We start from the raw sequence: 20,027 nt of genomic DNA on the forward strand, positions 1-20,027 counted from the left end.
CTCCCTGTCTCTTCAGCTGGGCCGACGGAAACGGGGACGCTGGGGATATTTCCAAACATGGCTCGGTAAACACCATCCTTGCAATATCAGCTTTGCAAGCCTCTTGCATGCCAGATTTCTCTGGCATCTGTGCCTGCCAACCCCCTCAGCAGCAGCCAGCGCTTGTTGCCGCACAGAAAGGCCCCGGGTCCAGCCCTGGGTTGCCGCCCTGTGATTCCTTCCTGACCCTGAAGGCCTGAAGCATGGGAGTTGCCATCGTTAAAGTATCGTCTGGTGTGCTCTGTCTCCTTCTGGTGGCTGGATTATGCAAAGAGGGCGAGTCGGCTGATGCTTTTGGGCTAACAGACGAGCTGCAGCTGAGGCTCGTGAATTCGGAACGAGGGGGCTGTGGGTTTGGTGGGTAGCCCACCCTGCCTTGGCAAGCCCCAGGTCTGGGTGCCTGCCTGTCTGCAGCAGGGCGTCCTGGAGATGCACAGCCCCTGCCTTTCCTTTTCTCGGCGGGCTGCCCTGTTTAACCCCCTGCTGCTGCGGCTGGCTGGGCCTAGCTACGCCTGCCAGCGGGAGGGGAGGGGGGCCTGTTTCTCCCTGGCTCTGCCTGGGGGCTCCCTCTCAGCCAGAGCCCATGCCGTGCACGGTGGGGAGGGGGGGGGGCGAGGTAGAGGCAGGCGCTGCGGTGAGCGGCAGGTTTGGTTTTCACAGTGCTGTGGTTAACTTGTCCCGAGGTGTGAACGCTCCTGGGGGGGGGGGGAGCAGAAGGAAGCCCGGAGGGGGGTTGTTCTCTCCCCAGCCCACCTGCTGCAGAGGCTGGTCTCCCTCCCCCCACCTCACCACAGGGAGAGAACCAAAGCACAGCTGCCCCGGGGCTGAGCTGGTGGCGGGGGGCCTCACAGGCCACTTCCTCAGGAGGGTCCCAGGGAGGGGTGGGGGATCTGGCTGGGGGCATGGGGACCATGCCAAGGCAGTGGGGGTTGTATCAGCTGAGCCCTTCCCAGTGGGCCGCGCGGCTCCGTTGGTGTCTGCGTCGTGCCTGGGAGGGGGTGGGTGTGGGCGGGCGTTAGCAGGGCCCTGGCTGGCGCAGGGGGTTGTCGTGAGGCTGGAGATCCTGCCGCCTCTCTGGTTCGAGCCCGCTTTCATGAACTGAGGAGAGGCCAATTCCCACCTGGCTCCTAGGGGACCCCTCCCTGCACCTCCTCCAGGACAAGGACACTGAGCTGAGAGACCAAAGGACTCGATGAGCCATGGGCACCCGTCTCACCTCTTGCAGGGCCTAGGTATTTCAGGAGGTTTGTATTGCCATGGGGTGCCCCTCGGCCGGGGCCTGCTTTGCTGCTCTTCAGAGACAGCAGGCGTCTGTGCCCCCCGGAGCTGCACACCCTGCCGATGCATCGGGCCCCTGGCGCCGGGGTTGTGAACCGTCCGGAAATCTTTCTGTGCAGGTGCAGGGCAAACCGCAAGGGTTTCCACGGCAGGTGCACCAGCGCCCTCCCTCTGCCCAGCCCTTCCTCTGCAGCCAGCGCAGAGTGGGTGTGCACTGAGCTTCGCCACGCTTTCGAATGCACACCATCAGGGAGGCAGCGTTGCCTAGCGGTCAGCTGAAGAGGGCTGGGCGGCAGGACTGCTGGGTTCTAGTCCTGGTTGTAGGAAAGGAGTGCAGTCTAGTGGTTAGAGCAGAGGGTACTATGAGTCAGGACTCCTGGTTTCTATTCCCAGCCCTGTCTGGGACTTGCTGATGGCGGATCTGGTGCCTTGCGGAGTCCACCGGCAAGCTCAGGGCGAGTGGAAAGCACTGTGCCTGCTTCTGTTGATGGGAGTGCTTGGCGTTTCCCGTGTCGCCGGCGCTCCAGGGTTAGACGTGCTGAGTTGATACCTGCACCGTGCCACGGCCCGGCCAGGATCCGTGCACTGTGTATGCCAGGCGGCGATGCTGGGGAAGCTTGAGAAGCACAGAGAGGATTGGTATATAAAGAGCCTGTGGCCCAGGAGCTCAGTGTGATTCACTAGGAGAGAATTGGAGGGATTTTAAAGGACTAGAATTGTATTTAGTATTTTTTCAGTTGCCCCATTTGGACCAATAGCGGTGTAGATTTGCCTGGCACCCAGTAAAATCCACATTAACCTCCTCGTCTATAAAACCCCGGTTCATTCCATTCGGCCCTGCTAATATTCCCTTGCATACAAAATTCTTCTCGTTTCCCTTGTCCCCCCCTGTTGTGTTGAACGGCTCCCACGTTCCACACCAGAGGTGGCCGCATTCCAGCGCCGTGACACGCCCCACATTCCTGAAGTGTGCTGGGCTGCAGGGTGCTGTGGACAGGGCGGATGCAGTGCTGCCATTCATGTCGGGGTGGCTTTCCCTTTGTCACTGAGGCTTGCACAGCTCCGGGATGCAGAGCTGAGGTGCTCGTGTGTCTTGCACCTGGGGCTTGAGCCACACGTGGGTTACCTTTTCCTCTACTGGTGGAGGAAAGACGCCACACAAACCGCACGGCTGCTCACCGTGGCCCCGCCGGCCTCCACGTCCTCCTACCCTGCCGCACTGCCCATCAGTGTAGCGGCTTCAAGCCTGATGCAGCTAACGACTCACCACATGGCCAAGCCGGGGCCCTAGGAGCAAAGTTGATGATTCTGCCGTCTGGGCTGTGGCTGGAGGGAAAGCAGGTCACTAAATGACACCAGAAGTTGGGGTGGGGGGGGGGGAAATGCGTGTATCTATATACACACATGATTTAGTTGGTGTTGGTCCTGCTTTGAGCAGGGGGTTGGACTAGATGACCTCCTGAGGTCTCTTCCAACCCTAATATTCTATGATTCGATGATATAAAAAAGACTTGGTTAAATTCACTGAGGGACTGAGGCACCTGGGTTCTGCTTCTGACTCTGGGAGGGTAGTGCGGCCTAGTGGTTAGAACACGCTGCCAGGAGCCAGAACTCTTGGGTTCTCTCCTCAGCCCTGGAAGGGAAGTGGTTCAAATAGGGTGGCTGGGAACCAGAACTCCTGGATTTGTCTCTTGCCAGCTCTGGGAGGAGAGTCGGGGGCTAGTGGGTAGTGCCAGGGGCGTGGAGTCAGGGTTCCGGCACCCTCTCCCCCGCTCTGTCCAAGGGATGGAGTCTAGAGAGGCTTGAGTGGAGAAGGCTGGAAGAAGACAGGAACACCTGGCCCCACGTGGTGAAGGGCAAGTCACCCTCCCTGTGCCCCCCTGCGCCCCCCCCCACACACACACTTTGTGCAGCGCCTCAGGTTCCCTGGTTGTGAAATTGGGAGCCTGGTGCCCAGTGCTTAATTTGTGCCGGGTTTGCCAGGGCTGAGCCCCGGCTCCTCTGGGCCGGGCAGGTGGGAGCCCCGGCTCCTCTGTCGTTACGAATCAAACTTTGCTGGTGCTGACCCACTGCCCGGGGGGCTGGGAGTGTGTCGGCAAAGAGCCCTGTGCCGGAGAGGCGGGCGCAGGTTTTAATGCAGGAGAGAGTCACGGGCTGTCACCGGAGAAGCACAGGCTGGCCGGGCCCAGGGCTTGAACCCCCGGCCGTGCCGCACCCCTCTCCCCCAGCCCATCTCATTCAGCAATGGAAACTCGGCCTCTTGTGGCTTGTGGCTTTGGAACTTTCCAGTCAGCTGCCATTGGTTAGCCCCAGTGCATGGCGGGAGCACTGATTGGCCGGGGGGGACGCCTGTCAACCGGTCTTGCAAAGCCACCTGTGCTGGCGAGGCTGCTTTCAAATGCAAGCAGCCCTGGGCAAAGCATGGCACCCCGGGCCCCGCGCTGAGCTCCCCAGCTGGCAGCCAGAGGCAGGTGCTGCCGGTGCCCTCCCCAGCCGAAGCCGCCCCACAAAGCCGCTCACGCCGCCGGCACCATGAGAGGTGGGTGGTTTTGGGGGGAGATGGGAGATAAAGGGCCACCTGGAGCAGCGAGTTGGAGGGCTCCGAGCTGAATGGCCCTGGTGCGTGGCACAGACGCAGCCCTGTCTGCCTGCCTGTGGCAGCGAGGTGGGGTTACGGCTCAGGGCTGGCAGGCGGGACGTCTGGGTTCTCGCGCTCTGGTCTAGCGGGGAGCAGGGTCTAGTGCTTAGAGCAGGGGAGATCGGAGATCAGGACGCCTGGCTTCTCATGCCCTGCTCTAGTGGGGAGCGGGGTCTAGTGGTTAGAGCAGGGGAGATCGGAGATCAGGATGCCTGGCTTCTCGTGCCCTGCTCTAGTGGGGAGCGGGGTCTAGTGGTTAGAGCAGGGGAGATCGGAGATCAGGACGTCTGGCTTCTCGTGCCCTGCTCTAGTGGGGAGCGGGGTCTAGTGGTTAGAGCAGGGGAGATCGGAGATCAGGACGCCTGGCTTCTCGTGCCCTGCTCTAGTGGGGAGCGGGGTCTAGTGGTTAGAGAAGGGGAGATTGGAGATCAGGACTCCTGGGTTCTCATGCCCTGCTCTAGCAGGGCATGGGGTTTAGTGGTTAGAGCAGGGGAGATTGGCAGTCAGGGAGCAGGGTCTAGTACTTAGATCTGGGATGTGGCAGTCATGACTCTGGGTTTCTCTTGCCCCTCTCTAGGAAGGTGTGGGATCTGGTATGTAGCAGACAGGTGGCAGTCAAGTCTCCGGGGCCAAGATTGTCAAATGGGGCTAGTGATTTTGGGAGCCTGACTTGAGACACTGTGACGGGGCCAGACTCATACTGTTCAGGACAGCTGCCCCATGTAGATCAGGCTCCTTTAAGGGGCTCCTTGAATAAGTAATTGCTTTGGGATGTCTTGGCCCCTTGTTCCTTGTTCTGGGAGGGAAGTAGGGTCTAGCATTAGTGAATTAGACAATGGAGGCTGGGAGTCAGGACACCTGGGTTCTGTCCCTGGCTCTGGGAGGAGAGTGGGGTTTAGTGGTTGGAGCAGAGTGAGGCCAGGGAGTCAGGACACCTGCGTTCTGTCCCTGGTTCTGCTGCTCGCTCACTGTGGGACCTTGAACAAAGCACCCCCCCATCCGTGCCTCAGTTTCCCCATCTGTAAAACGGTGATAAAAGTCTGACCAGCTCACTGGGGGGTTGTTGCGAGGCTAAGTCGATTTACATTGGCAGGCCGTTTCCTGCCCCTCGGACAGAAGGCGCTAAGTACATCCAAAATCTTCCTTCAGGTGGGGAAGGCCTGGCTCGGGGGTGAAGTGGGGGCTGAAGTCCAGCTTCTACCAGCCACGACCCATCCAAATGCAGCTTTTCAGAGCAGCTCACGGTGTTGGGTGCGTGTGGGTGATGGGTCTGTGTGCTGATGTGCATGCTAGGGAATGGTGCCGCTGACTGGGTGGCAGGGCTCTGGCCAGATGTTGAGGGGCCTCCGGGTCACTAGCATCCCAGAGGGGGTCAAGATCCAAATGGACCACGGAGATTGGGCTCCCCGCTCTCTCTAGGGCTGAGGCATGTTGGAGGAGATTTTCTCAGCTCCTGCTTGTTACGTGCACGGACACCAATCTTGGAGGCTACCGATTCTATGCCTTTCCGCACTGCCCCTCTGGCTGTTTGACAAGCCCCCTCTCATTGCAACCACGTCCCTCACGGCCTGATTTCCACGCCACCCCCTGCAAACCTCACGGTCACCCCCGCGGTGTAAATGTTCTGGCCATCAGTGGGGTCACTCCGCATGGTTGCAGAGAACAGGATCTGGCCCGTCAGGTTCTGAAGCTGAGGTTTGGAAGGCGGAATGTAAACGGGTTCCCAAACTGGGACGTCCTCGCCTCTCAGTTCCGAAAGAGCCACGCCAGCATCACAGCCCGCGCGGGTTCCGGAGGAAATCCCATGGCAAGGAGTTATGGAGCCTTCCTGGGGTTTGCAGCGGGGTTGGAACAGCTGGTCTGCGAGGTTGGAGCTGCACGTTGGCAAGGGGAGCCTGCTTTTTGGTGTGTGTGTGTGAGATAATGTGTCTTGTGTGTGTCTTTCTTTGTCTTTTTTATATGAGTGTGTGTTTGTGTTTTGATGTGTGTGTCTTTGTGTGTGTGTCTAGATTAACAATGTGTGTATTTTGTGTGTGTGTCTCTGGATTAGTCGTGTGTGTGTGTGTCTTTGCTTTTCTGTGTACGTCTCTGTGTTTTGATATATAACATGCCTGTGTGGGTCTGTCTGCCTGTCTGTGTCTTTTTTAAATATGTGCGGGGACCTTGTCTGTGTGTGTGTGTGTGTGTCCGGATACAGAACGTGTGTGTCTTTGTGAGTGTGTTTATTTAGACATCTTTGCTATTGTGTATATGTGTGTGTCTAGGTTTCACTAGATAATGTCTTTGGGGGTGTGTGTGTATTAATCCTGTGTGTATTTGTGTGTGTGTGTGTGTGTGTGAGGGCACATCGCAGCAGCTGAAGCCATCTAAAGCTGCCCCATACTACGGAGTTCCTATTGCGTCGATACAGCCCTCCTTTCCCTTTTTCTTTTCAACACGGACTGGCTTCCAGTCCCGTTCCCCCTCCCTCCCCCCCCGAAAGGGATACGTGTCAATTACATGCATGTCACCCCCGGCTGTGGAACAGGGACGTGCCAGGGTGTAGATCAGCCTGCAGAAGTATCGAGGGTGAGGTGGGGAGCCCGGTGCTAAGCAGGCTTCTGCAGGCCTCGCAGCTTTTGCCCGGCTCCGAGTCGTGACGGACGAATCCCCGGACACCCACAGCCCTGTGCGCTCTGGCAGAGCTCCTTGTTAGCGAACGAAGAGGCCGAAAGGCCTGGAGAAAGTGGACAAGGACAGTAATAGCGTGATTGCCACCCTGGCAGGAGCGCGGCACCATACACTGGGTCCGCTGCACTTGTGTCCCTGGCCGATGCCCGGGGCTCAGCAGAGCTGAGCCGGCAACCCACGGCTGGGAGCAGGGCTAGATTTTAGAGAGACTGGGGTGGGTGAAGGGGCACAAGGAGCTGGTGTGGCTGGGGTGAGCCATGCAGGGAGCTGTGGGGGGGGGGCAGGGATGAGGACCCAGTGTCCAACGGGTGGGGGGCACATGGGAAGCCACGGGGTGGTGCAGGCACAGGGACCTGGTGTCAGAGGGAGGATCTGAAGGGGGAGTGAGGAGATGGGGGGGCTTGTGGGAAGCAGATGGCTTACAGGCATGAGGGCATGAGGACCTGGCAAGGGGGGTGGGTAGCCTGGGGCAGGGGCACAAAGGTGTGAGGACCCAGTGTTAGGGGGATCAGAGACTGGGGAGGTGAGGAGCCAGGTCTGGAGGAAGGCTGTGGGAAGCTGGAGGGGGTGGCCACAGGCACCTGGGGAGGTGGGAAACCTGAGGGAGGGGTGTGAGGAGCCAGCGTCGGAGGGGGAGCACCTGGCATTGGGGAGGTGGAAAGCCTGTGGGGGGGGCAGGTGCAAGGAACCAGTGTCTCAGTAAGGCATGTGAGAAGTTGGGGGGGACACAGACACGGGGACCCCGTGTGTGTGGGGGAACGTGTAGGAAGCTGGGGGGGCACAAATGCGAGGACCTGGCATGGAGGAGGCAGTGTAGGAAGCTTGCAGGGGGGGGCGCGTAGACACGAGGACCCGGCGTGGGGGAAGCTGTATGGGAAGCTGGGGGTGTGTGCAGATGCGAGGACCTGGTGTGGGAAGCTGAGGGGGACACAGACGTGGGGACCTGGTGTGGGGGGATGTGTGGGAAGCTGAGGGGGACACAGACGTGGGGACCTGGTGTGGGGGGATGTGTGGGAAGCTGAGGGGGACACAGACGTGGGGACCTGGTGTGGGGGGAAGCTGAGGAGGGCGCAGATACAAGGACTTGGTGTGGTGGGGATGTGTGGGAAGCTGTGGGGGGTGCAGATGTAAGGATCTGGCCGGGGAGGAGGCACAGACGCGAGGACATGGTGTGGGGGGGACGTGTGGGAAGCTGGGGGGATGTGCAGATGTCAGGACCTGGCTGGGGAGGAGGGTGTGTGGGAAGTGGGGTGGGATACAGATACAAGGACCTGGTGCGGGGAAGTGTGGGAAGCTGGGGGGGGCGCAGATGCGAGGACCTGGCAAGGGGGGGCACACAGACGCAAGGACATGGTGTGGTGGGGACATGTGGGAAGCTGGGGTGAGCACAGACGTAAGGACCTGGTGTGGGGGGGGGGGCCATGTGGAAAGCTGCAGGGGGCGCAGATGCGAGGACCTGGTGTGTGTGTGTGTGGGAAGCTGGGGGGAGGCACAGACGCAAGGACATGGTGTGGTGGGGACGTGTGGGAAGCGGAGGGGATGCAGACGTGAGGACCTGGCTCGGGGGACCGGGGGGGCGCGCACAGACACAAGGACATGGTGTGGGGGAGGTGGAAAGCCTGGGGGGCGGGGGCGAGACTGAGGTCAACGTTTTCAGCATGCGGGTGCCTGACTTTGCAGGCCTCAAAGGGCGCTGATTTCCAGGGGGGGCGGGGGCTCATCACTTTCTGAAAATCAGCCCCCTTTACGGTGCCCCAACTGGGGCCCAGAAAACCAGGAGCCGCCTTTGTAAACCTTGTCCACATGGTTGCCCAGGGAGACTCTGGGAGAGCCAGGAATTGAGCCCAGCTCCCCCAAGTTCCAGAGCCGCACCCTAACCACTGGGCTATCCTGCCTCTCCGTTGAATTCCCCGAGGATTTAGGCAGCTGATTTTGGCAGCTCCTTTTGCAAATCCCTAGCTTAGGATCCTCGAGCCAGATAATTCCCACTCATCCTGGTGCAAACCCAGCGTAACTCCAGTGACTTCACCCCGGAAGGAAGTAACCCATAGATAACAGAGACATGGCGAGCGCCTGTCAGGGTACTGAATCCATTTCCCTGCTGTGCATGCTGGCGCCCAGCTACAGGGGATCCTGCTTCTCTTCCCTTTGTTCTGTGGTTCGGCACGCCACCCTGTTTGAACTGGGACCCCCCCCCCATGTTTCAGATGGGCACTCCCTGCTTCATGCCTTGATGCTGAGTCTAGGCCCAGTATTGGAGATCCCCCTTCCCCCCGCCCTGAAGGATTAGGCATTTGGCCCCAGGGGAACAAATATCTCCTCACCTGTAGAACCTTTGAATTCCCACCCAGGCTCCCAGCCTGGTCTTACGTCACTAACTCTTCAGGGATGTTTTTTAGACGCACTAGGCCAGGTGCTCGGCTGATGTGAATCAGTGTCGTTCCGTCTAAGTCAGCAGCGCGAGGTTGATCCACAGTTGGCTGGGATCTGCCCCGTTGGTGTCAATGGGGCGATGTGGATTGACACCAGTTAGGGGGCTGGCCCATTGACGTCAATGGAGCTGTGCTATTTTACTCACGCTGAGGATCTGTTCCATTGACGTCAGTGGAATCAGCTGGGGATGTGGCCCATTGACATCAAAGGAACTACGTCCATTTACGCCAGTTGGGGTTCTGGCCCAGCACGTTGTTCCATTTTCTCCCCTGTGCGAGTGGAACAAATGGTCTAATTTAAAACCCCAGTGAAATTGTGTTGAATGTCCGATGTCACACCCCTCTCACAGGCTTTTAGCAGACCCTAAAATCGACAAGGCAAAATAAAAATATACAAAAAAGAAATTAATGAACCTAAAATAGATAAAGGAATGGCCCATGTAGATATAGTGTAGACACCACTGAGAATGCAATCATATTCCTTCAGCCATAGTCTGAGCTCGAAAACACCCCTACACTGCAACCCCCCTGGCAGCGACCTTGAGCAGGAGTCCAGCCCACAGGTACTTAAAGTCCCAATCCAGTACAATCTGTGCTGGGGGACCCCTACACCCATGCGGGTCTGGCCAATGTTTGTGATCTCGCTAGCCTGGCAATTTGTCACATCCATTCCCTGGCCCTGAAAACTGTTTCTTGCCCATGACGGAGGGAAATCTGATGGTTTGTGTTTCTAACGTTTTTTTTAAAAAACAAACAAACAAACAGCGGATGAATTTAGGGGTTTGGAACAATTGAACTCCTTTGGGGAGGGTGGATATCTTTGTTCCTTTTTGCCCCACGTACACAACGCTGACCTCTCTTCAGGCTGCAAATACTCTGTAGAGCGCTCATTGATCGTGGGAAACCTGTAACCTTGTCCCACTTCACCACCTATGATGATTATTTATTTATATTTCAATAGCATCTCACGGCCCCAGCTGAGATCTCCGCCCCATTGTGGTAGATGCTCCATGAACACTGAGAGAGAGACAGACCCTGCCCCAAGAGCTCACAGTCTTTAAATAGACAAAACAGGCAAAGTGTGGAAGGGGAAACTGAGGCACTGATCGGGGAAGTGACTCCCCAAGATTGCATAGCAAGTCGAGGGCAAAGCAGGGAATAGAACCCAGGAGTCCTGGCTTCCAGTCTTGCTCTAAGAACAAAGGCCAGGCTGCCTCTCAGAGCCTGGAATAAACCCCACAAATCCTGGCTCCCTTTGTCCCCTTCTAACTTCTAGGCCACACTGTTGCTCAGAGGCAGGAATGGACCCCAGGAATCCTGGCTCCCAGTGTTGTGCCCAGATCATGAAACCTTACCCACCCCCACCCCCCCACTCCCCCCGCCCCCGGCTGCCTCCTTGGGTCAGCGCTCACTCCCGGCACGGAAATTCAGCTGGGTTTGGAGCTTGTGTTAGCTCGTGCCTTCAGCTCAGACTAGCTCAAGGGGAATTTTGTTTAAACAACTTTCTGAACAGTTCCTTTCAAAAGAGCCCACCCCAGCCAGCCACAAACAGCCTCCCGGCCCCTTGTAGAAGTCTAGGTGGGGCTGGGCTTTCTCTCAGCTCCAGGTTCAACCAGCCACCACAGCTCTGACTCGGCTCAGCCCACCTGAGCTGGAGACCCTTTGCCCCTCACCCCCTTGCAGCCACTGCCTGCGGAGAGCCCTGGCAGCAGGCGAAACGGAACCTCGGGGCGGGAAGGGAGGGTTGTGGGTTTTCTGCATTCGATGCCACGCGTACAGGTTAGTGCTGAAGAGGTGGAGGGAAAGTTGCTGATTAAGGTTTTTTTGATCTGCTGAGGGACTCTGTGGTCTGGCTCTCTGTTCACCATCCTTTCGCTCAATTCATGCGCTACTCCCAGGCTGGGGCGGTCAGAAGTGTCAGTGCCTTTAACTACTCTGGCCAGGAAAGGCAAAGCAAGAGCTGCAGAAATCTCTGATCATCAGCCCAATGGGCTCTTTCCTTCCTTGGTTTGTGGCTAGTGATGCTCAGCAGTCAGTAGCCAGATTCCCCTTTGCAGGGAGGTGCAGTTTCTTCTAAGGCAGTGGAGCCTGGTGGATTTGAACCTCCTCCCCCTGAAAACAGTCACAAAACTACCGCCAGATCCCCAATCTCCATAGCTGGGTTAATTTAGTTTTAACTGCCCCAGTTTACGCTGGCTGAGGATCTGGCCTGGGCTGGTTTAGCTAGTGCAGGATCGGAGCCCTATTCACCAACGCAGTCTTCCTCCCTGCCTGTCTGCCTGCCCGGCTGTTGTGGGACTCTCCTGCGTCCCTCTGCCACTTGCGGTCAAAACCGGTTCCAGGCCCACCCTCGCCCGTTGCTGTTCCTTTGATGACATAACTTGCCCCATTCCACCGCGTGTGTCTGTGGGTGGCAGGAGATGGTTTCCTGTAGCCATCTGAGGGCGTGGGAGCAGCAACCCCAAGCAGAGAGGGCCCTAATAACAACTGTGGGCTGCTTTTCAGACCTTGCTCCCAATGAGCAATGAGCAGCCCGAAGCTAGAGATTCCTAGAGGCCAAAGGCAGGGAGACCCCACCGAGCCTCCTAGGGTCCACTCTCTCCAGGACTTTGGCCAGTCCTTCCATCAGGCTCCCAGGCTGTCAGACCTTCCCAGCGACTTCCAAGCACTCAGCCCCCAGCAGTGTCCCTGGAGAATAACAGAAGCCGCGCTGCGCTGCGGAGAGGGGGCGCCTCAGAAAATCTGTTTTAGTGGTTTGTTGTTGTTTTCTTCCCTCTAATCTTCTGGTGTGTGTTGTATATACCTGGGCAGAGCGAATACACTACTGTCGGAACCACAGACGTAAAATCAACCCACCAAGCAAAGGGATTCAAATGTTTATTCTGTGTCTATACCGCGCCCTGCACGGCAGGGTTGCAGTCTGTGGCTGGGGCTTCTAGTGCTACCGTAGTACACCTAATAAATAATAATGTGCAGCGCCCAGCACAACTGGGTCCTGCTCTATAACTGGGGCTCCTGAGTACAGATAGTATATGGGAAAAATCAGCTTATCAGTTTCTGCTTCTTTACATTTACTATCCCCTATTACTTATCCGATACCTCTGCTGGGCTCCCAGCCCACTTCATTCTTCTCTTAAAAAATGTTCCAATTAATAATTGGCTGTTCCAGTAATTTGTGTGTTTTCAGAATTGGTGAATTTAAAAATGATAAACCTCAAACCCCACGCCCCGAGATACAGGCCTGACTCGGCTTTCCCTAGATGCAGTGACTTACAGGATCTCTGTAAATTTGCGATAGGAAATTTCAGATCCTTTTTTCTTTCCAAGAGCCTTCTGAGAAACAATGGGCCAAATCCTTAGCAGGTGTAGATCAGTGTCATTCCATTGAAATCAAGGTAACAACCTGCTTTATACACTCTGAGGATCTGCCCCAAATCTTTTGCTTCAAGATGTGTTGAGGGTTTTTTTCAATTAATATTTTGTGTTACCAGAAAAAAAAAAAAAGATTGCAACTCATAATACTGTTTCTAAGTGTGTTCCGGGTATTTGTGTAGTTTCAGTAGAATTGCTTTGAGGTTTTATTTGTTGCGTGTGTAGAAAATGGGGAGACATCAGGTGGATTGATTTAAATAGAAGCGATTAAAATCACCACTTTTAATCATGGTTTAAATCAGCAAATAGGAAACCTTAATTTAAATAATCAAGTTTAATTGTGCTTTGTGTTTGTCCCTTTCAGTTATCTTCCTAAAGAAAAATTGATTCTCATTGGTTAGTAACCATTAAAACATTTTGCTTTGCAACTAAATATAGCCTTCACAAAAAAGTTGGTGCTGTTTGAGCCAGGAGGCTACACTATATCTACATGCATTTATTTAAGCAATTTATTTATAGCACTTAACTTACTTTTATTCAGATTTTACATTTTTTATGATGTTAGAAAATGGTGAGTGATGCATTTCTCATTTACTGTATGTGATTAATTTTTTATTCATGATTTGTGTCAAGTTATATATGGATGGAAATTGCAATTCAAACAAAAATGCATAAAAGCAGGGTTTTCCATTTTTTTACAGTTAGTTGAATAAAAATACCTTTAAATGTGCTGTATTCATAAGAAACAAAAATATGTGAATCAAAACATGTTTTGTATTTCAAACTAACTGATTTTCCTGGAAGATTTTAGAACTAATAGAGTTTGTCCTCTCACACCTTAGCTTTTATTCATAGATTGGAAAAGGGAAAACAAGCTTTCCTGCTTTGTCAGCTCCCAGTTGGTTTCTTAACTTTGAGTGAACTAGCCATTGAATAAACAGAAATGACGAAAGTGTTCTTTCTGCCTGTGCTCAAGAGGTTGCTGCTGTCAAAAGCTGATTTAGAACGACTTCAAACTCTGGTTGCAGGCGCTTAGCCGGTGACTTACACGAGTTCAGTGGTTTGACTTTCTTTAAAATTTGGCAGCTGCGTACTGCTTAATATTATTTTCTGCATTTCATTGAAATGATTTTAATAGATTATAATGAGTGTAGGTCTTAACATAGGTGCAAATTTATTTTTAAATAGTTCACTTTAAGAAAAAATGTACCTGTCTTTAATTTAAATTTAAAAATACAATTTTTTTAAGGTATTTTTTAAGTCATTGATTTTTATCCAGCCTGGGAGGCATGTAGAACTGGAAATCTGATGATAGGGCCTGATTCTGCATAGCGCTGAGTGCCTTTAACTTCCATTGAAGACGTTTTGTAGTCTTTAAAATTATGTGTATTGTGGTTGCACCCAGGAGCCCCAGTCACCGTGGTACTAGGTGTGGTACCGAGGCAGAACACAAAGATTATATGAGTTTTGCTACACGTTTTCTGCCTGGGGATTGTAGCGTTTGTGGTGTGGTTTAGCGTGTGTGTAACCCAAGAAGTAGATACAGCTGAATTCTGTCTTAGCTCTGGTAGAATTTCCACTGATCTAAGAATTCAAAGCTCTTAGGATAACCGGTTCCCAGACTGCATCTTCTTTGTTGTGTGGTTTTCTCTCAGTGTTGTGAATCCCAATAACCATTGCAGTTTCCTAAAGGCAATATATAGAAGTGACTAAACTAGCTAGCCGTGCCCCGAATCAGGGTATTTGAAATGTTGTTCTATAGTGAAAGCAATTGTAATAACGTAGTTTGAACTGATTTGCGAAAGTGATTTCATCTCCTGTGATCAGTTAACGCAAATATATTTAACTCTTGGACAAAGTATAGTTTCCTTGTCAGTGATATTCAAGCCTCTTATCTGAAGCACTGAGAATATAATGAAAGTGTATTCATTGGGAGAGTTTTGCTTTGAAGGGAAGCGATAAACAGATACATACAGAGAGAAGAATAAAGGGTGGTAGCAAGAGCTGAGGTTTCAGAGACTATATTGATGCGTTGGGTTCTTAAACCCGAAACTGCTTTTAAAATACATCTCCCTTCCTTTCCCACATTTCAATTAGTGATGCCATAGTCAGAGAAATACTCAGTGTTTTTTTCCAAAGCCCGTCAGTTGTCAGGGTGGGACAGAGAGGAGTGGGGTTCGTAGCAGTAAGTGAAATGCCACTGTTGTCTCTTAATCTGAGCGCATATTTTGTCAAATTTCATCTCCAACTACGTGTATATTTCCAGTAAGATCCAGGGCTACAGCTCTTACAGTAGAAGCCATGTTCAAATCAGATGCAATATGAATTGGATGAATACGGGCTATAAAAGATTTGCAAAAGATTTACAAGGAATACTTCCACTAGCAGTTTGTTCGTTCTTTCTTAGAAATGGTAGCGATTTGGGGCCAGATTCTGCCTCCTGGCTAGACCGGACTAGACCTCCAGCCCCACCAGAATCCAAATGTGCTTGCAGACAAATTTATTTTTGATGCACGATTTTATCTCTGCAAAGAGGAAATAATTATATTCTCCCCTCCGATATAAAATGCTTTGAGGTCTATGGATGAAAAGTGCTAGGTAAGATCTAGGAGTATTATTATTTCTTCATATTACACACAGAGGATGTGATGATGTGACTTCTAGAATCAGAGTCCCCTGGGATCTGGTGAAATGATTTAAGGTCTGGTGACCAAATGATTTAGAGGATTGATTAGATCTGGTGATTGAGAAGGGGGATAGTTATAGTGTAAGAGTATACGCAGGGTTATAGTGTAAGAGTAAGGAGTAGAATTACAAGAATGGGTTGAACTCTGGAAAACTTGCCTGAGAGAGAGAGAAACTGAAGAAGCTCAATCTATTCATTTATCCACAAGAAGATTAAGAGGTATCTTGATTACGACCAACTGGGGAAGAGATTTTTGATTGTAGGTAGTTGGTTAATCTAGCAGAAAAAAAGCAGAATTAAATCCAGTGTCTGCAATCTGAAGCTAGACAAATTCAGACTAGAAATAAGTGCTCATTTTTAGCAGGGAGGGTACTAACCATTGGATCAGTTTGCCCAGGGCTGTGGTGGCTTCTCCATCTTGTGGAAGTTCTCAAATCAAGACTGGATGCCTTTCTAAACGATAAGGTTGAGTCTTTAAAGTGCCACCAGACTCCTCATTGATTCTAAAAGATAAGGTCCTGCTCAATCAGAAGTGATGCAAAAGGTCAGACCAGAATAGAGGATCATAATGGTCCTTTCTGACATGAACTTTCTGACATGAACTCTTTGTCTACCACAGCCCAATCTTGTGACTGGGGGAGTCAGCCTGGCCAGGATCTGTGGAACAATTATAGTTTTCTGTGAGTGTGGAGGCTGTGGGGGGCAGAGGGGAAATGCGTTTGCAGTATGGGGTTTGAGCATAGATTGATTGTTGATGCTTCGGCATGGTTCTGAATTCTTTTCAGCAAATAAGGGACCTGATCCTGTGAAGGGCTGAGCTTCCTGATCTCAGAATGATAGGGGCTCAGATACTCTAGTGATTGATCACTCCAAGTCACTAGCGAGAAAGAGCGAAGCAAATCAGTCAGTAATAAAAGAGACAAATTAACTTTCTCAGAGAAGTGTCCTAGAGATTGCTGCATTCTCAATCTGAATTCTCTCTGTAGAGGACCTAGTGTGTGTGTGTCTTGCTGGGTCTATTTTGAAATTGACTAAGGTCAGAATTTTCCAAAAGACCCCAGCATCAATTTAATTATTATTATTTATTTCAGTTTAAACCACAATTTTAAAAAATGCCCGTGCAAAATGGCTCTAAAATTAATTAGAGTTACAGCCACAAATGATTACTACCCAGAAGCAAAATAAAACAAACTTTGGGCACCAAAAATATTTAGACAGCAAACTAAATGGCTAGATCTTCAGACAAGGTCACAGCGTCGGGTGCTGAGCCCATGAAAATCTGGTTTTGTGTGTCATAACTTTTTGGGTTTCTTTTTTTAGTGTCTGATTCAATCTGTTACTGAAATAAACCTCTGATCTCGGTCAATTCATCTCTTGCCTTAACTGACTGAAGGTGTTTATATGTGTTCAAAATCCCCAAATTAATAAGATGGAACAAATAAGACTTAAAATCTTTTCACTTCTTTCCAAGAAGTATTTCAAATCTGCATCGATCGGAAAAGTTGGGACAACACAATTAGGTTTTGGACAGTACAAAAATATCCTGAATGTATATCTCAGCCTGTTGCTGTTTAATAACACAGCAGAATGCAAAAAGTTGACTTTGTTAATAAAAGCCACCTGCTATGTTGTGAATAAATTTCATTTTCACAGAATATTTGAGGATCTGTTAGTGGGGAGTGAGATCCTAGTGGTCCTTTTAATTCAATTATAAAGACTAATTAAGTCCTACTCAAATCCAGCTGGTATCAATGCTAAACATTTTTCTAATTAGTGTAGTACTTAATGTAAATTTTTAAAAAATGTTTGAGATGCAAAATAAAAATAAATACTCAGAGGGAAAATGAGACTCCTAAACATGCAGTCAATTTAACAGTAGTGAAGCAGTGTTGTATTCATTAGAATATGCTGATTATTAAAACTTTATTTAAGAATTAAGCAGATCCATATCTTGCGCACAGTTATGCAATTGCTTTCATTTTCACATAAATGAGTTTGACTTTATAGAATAATTATTGTGTGTTAATTAAACACCACATTATGGTGGTTTAGCAAGATACACATCTTTGTCAGCTCTTCACTCCTCCATTGTGTTCAAACATCGGTTTGCTTAACATCAGTTGCTTTTTGATGATACGAGATTATGAACTGTTTGACAATGAAGTTTCATAGTCAAACCAAAACGACTCTTAGCCCCTCTGAGCAACGGCTATGGAAAAACAACACGATCTATCAATTATTATGAGCTATGTACATCTTTCTTGTGTATAGTGGGTGTTTAAAAATTCTTCGGACCAAATCCTCAGCTGATGTGATGTCCGCCTCGCTTTATTGGCTCTGGGATCTGGCTCTTAATTTCTAATTTGTGTGGAATTTAGAGCCAGATTTTCAATACAGTTGAGCTCCTGTAGGTGCTGAATTCTGGAAAATCGGGTCTTTATTTTGGTGCCTAAATAAAAGCTGAGGTCTTTTGGGGAAATCTCTCCCCTATTGCGGGTGCAGACCACTTGAGAATCTGCCCCAAACTAAATGCATGATCCTGCAGCGTTGAAACTTGAATTTAGTAAGAGAAACAGCATCATTCTACAATGTTTTTATTTTATATCAGTAAAACATCTTCAGATGCAAAGGCACAACCGAGACTTTTGTCAAAGGGTAATAACTGTGCTGTTCCCTTTGCATGTAAAAGGAACAGAAAGGAATGGTTAAACTTTAGAGCAAGATGCTGGATTGATCAGACTCACGTCCTAAATAAATAAATAAAAACCCCTCTGTGTCAAAACTTTTGGAAAATACACAATGGAAAGTAGACACTGCTGAGTGCAGCATCTTGCTGCCTATGTTAATTGCACGTTTCTTAAGCTTCTGCTATCTAATTAGCATGCTGCTTCCCTCTTAGCCCAAGTCTACACTTCAAAATTGTCCCAGTATAATTTATGTTGGTTTGGAGTGTGATTGACTGATTTGCTTGCTTGCAGATGTAGTTATATCAATATAACCCGTAGTGTGGGTGCAGTTATGCTGGTACAGTATAAAGGTACCTTAACACTGGGATAGCTTCTTCCCCAAATTGGTACAACTTTTTAGTGCTGACAAACCTGTAAAGTGTCGTCATTTTTTATGTGCAAAATTCACTTGGAAGAATCTTTCAGCTGTTTTCTGTTGTGAATTTAAAAAAGCTTTCGATTGGTTTGTTAATTTTATAGCTAATATATAGAGAAATCTTGCATTGCCTAAGCAGGGACAAAACTGAGACAGACAACAAAAGACCTGTAGACAGTATTTAGTCGATGAATGAGGATTATTTTTGCTAACAGATGACCAGATTTTTTTCAGCACTAGCCCAGTTTGTAGAGGTAGGCAATTGACACACCATTAATATTCACTGGGGAGTCATTATGTGCTGCCCAATCTCCCCATTATTCATAATTTATCTGGATTCAGCATACCTTCAATTTTTATTTTAAACTCTGTCTGTCTAATCTAGTTTATCTACTTCATCTATCTGTCTATCTGCCTGTCTGCTGGTCTAACCTGTTTTATCTTCGTAACCCCCATTGCCATGATAGCCGGGTGCCTTTCACATAACGTCAATAGCAGATAGCTGGGTCTCAGTGGACTTTCTCCATTTTTCGTCGTCAACATCCTGCTTGTGGCTGGGTTTTGGGGGCTGTTTTTTTGTTTTTTATTTCAACTTTTAGCTTTGCTGCAATTTTATTTCAAACCTGTCAGTAACAAAGACTTTCAAGAAATAATAGTGGGGATGAGTGACCCACCTGGGGGCCAGATATTTAAAACCAGCTCAGTGCCCACTTAGAGACCAAAATAAATGGCTGGATTTTCAGGAGTGCTCAGTGTATTGGGTTTGGAAAACCAGCTGCTTGCAAAACCTGGCTGTAAGCGGGTCAGTGGGAGCTGGGGACTTCAGAGCTGTGCTTTTTGGAGGACCTGGCCCCTGGATATGACAGCGAAAGAGGCTGCCTACCGCCAGGGCTATCAATAAACACTGGCCCTAAACTTGTGATTTTTTTGCACAGCCGACCCGTGGGAGGTTCCTTACCCTCAAAAGTGGGGCGGGGGGATGACGCTATTTGCCTTTTTTCTGCAGCCCATCTTGTCTGCCCTGACCAGTTTGGCACCCCCAGAACAACATCTGTCTGAGGCGCTGTCTCAGTCTCCAAACCTAAACTAAAAAAAACCCCAATCTTTTTAAGCTGGGGGGGGCTAGGGGGGGAAACCCAGCCCGAGACACCGCCTCCACGTCTAGACCCTGTGGGCCTGTTTTTGAAGCTGTGGGACTCACAGGGCCCCCAGATCTCAGGATCTGCTTTGTTCTGCAGACACCCAGAAAGCTGAGTAACTAGTTGGGGGCGTGGAATGTGCCTTGACATCGCTGAGAGTTCATAATCGGCTGTTTTCAGTTTGATTAATGTGGGGAAAGTGTTAACAAGTCACCCCGCCCTTGTGGACACTCAAACCCATTCCAATAAGTCACTTTTACTCAAACAGCCCAGCCTGGGCCACGCACTGAGTTAGTTTGCCGAGCAAGAGAAGTAAAAAAACACACCTCTTGATGCTTCCTCACGGGCATCCCCATCGAGGTGTGCGAGGAAGAGCAGTTTTGCCTTTCTCTCCAGCCTGGTGACACTGAGAGCCCATGGGTGTCATGGCAGGGCGGCTACGGCACTGGAGAGATGTGCCGGAGGGTATTGCAGGCTGCTTTCTAAAGCCAGTCCAGGTGGCAGAGTCGCAAACAGTGCCTTGTTAGGTCACGGCCTGTCATCTTTGCTGATTTCAAGGAGAAAACAGTAATGATCCCTCCCCATGCACTTAACTAGATAAGAGAGCTCCTGGGGAGAGCTTTTCACCAGTACATCTCAAAGCCCTTTCCAAAGGAGGTCAGGATCATTAA

General features: G+C 50.5%; 1 protein-coding gene across 6 annotated transcripts in view; it reads left to right on the forward strand.

Moving 5' to 3' along the window:
• The window catches only part of RORC (RAR related orphan receptor C), a 67,908-nt gene that overhangs the window by 22,796 nt on the left and 25,085 nt on the right, over positions 1-20,027 (forward strand). The window contains exon 1 of one of the 6 annotated variants that reach the window (XM_075122882.1): positions 1,083-1,283. The exons of 3 other annotated variants lie outside the window; for them this stretch is intronic. In XM_075122882.1, coding sequence (XP_074978983.1) covers positions 1,232-1,283 — 52 coding nt within the window. In that variant the 5' untranslated portion in view covers positions 1,083-1,231. Of the gene's footprint in view, positions 1-1,082; positions 1,284-3,702; positions 3,857-20,027 lie in introns of those variants that run through there. 2 more of the 6 variants (XM_075122883.1, XM_075122885.1) reach the window with 2 other exon arrangements.

Source organism: Caretta caretta, chromosome 24 (genome assembly GCF_965140235.1).
Source record: "Caretta caretta isolate rCarCar2 chromosome 24, rCarCar1.hap1, whole genome shotgun sequence".
In the NCBI taxonomy this organism is placed as follows: Eukaryota; Metazoa; Chordata; order Testudines; family Cheloniidae; genus Caretta; species Caretta caretta.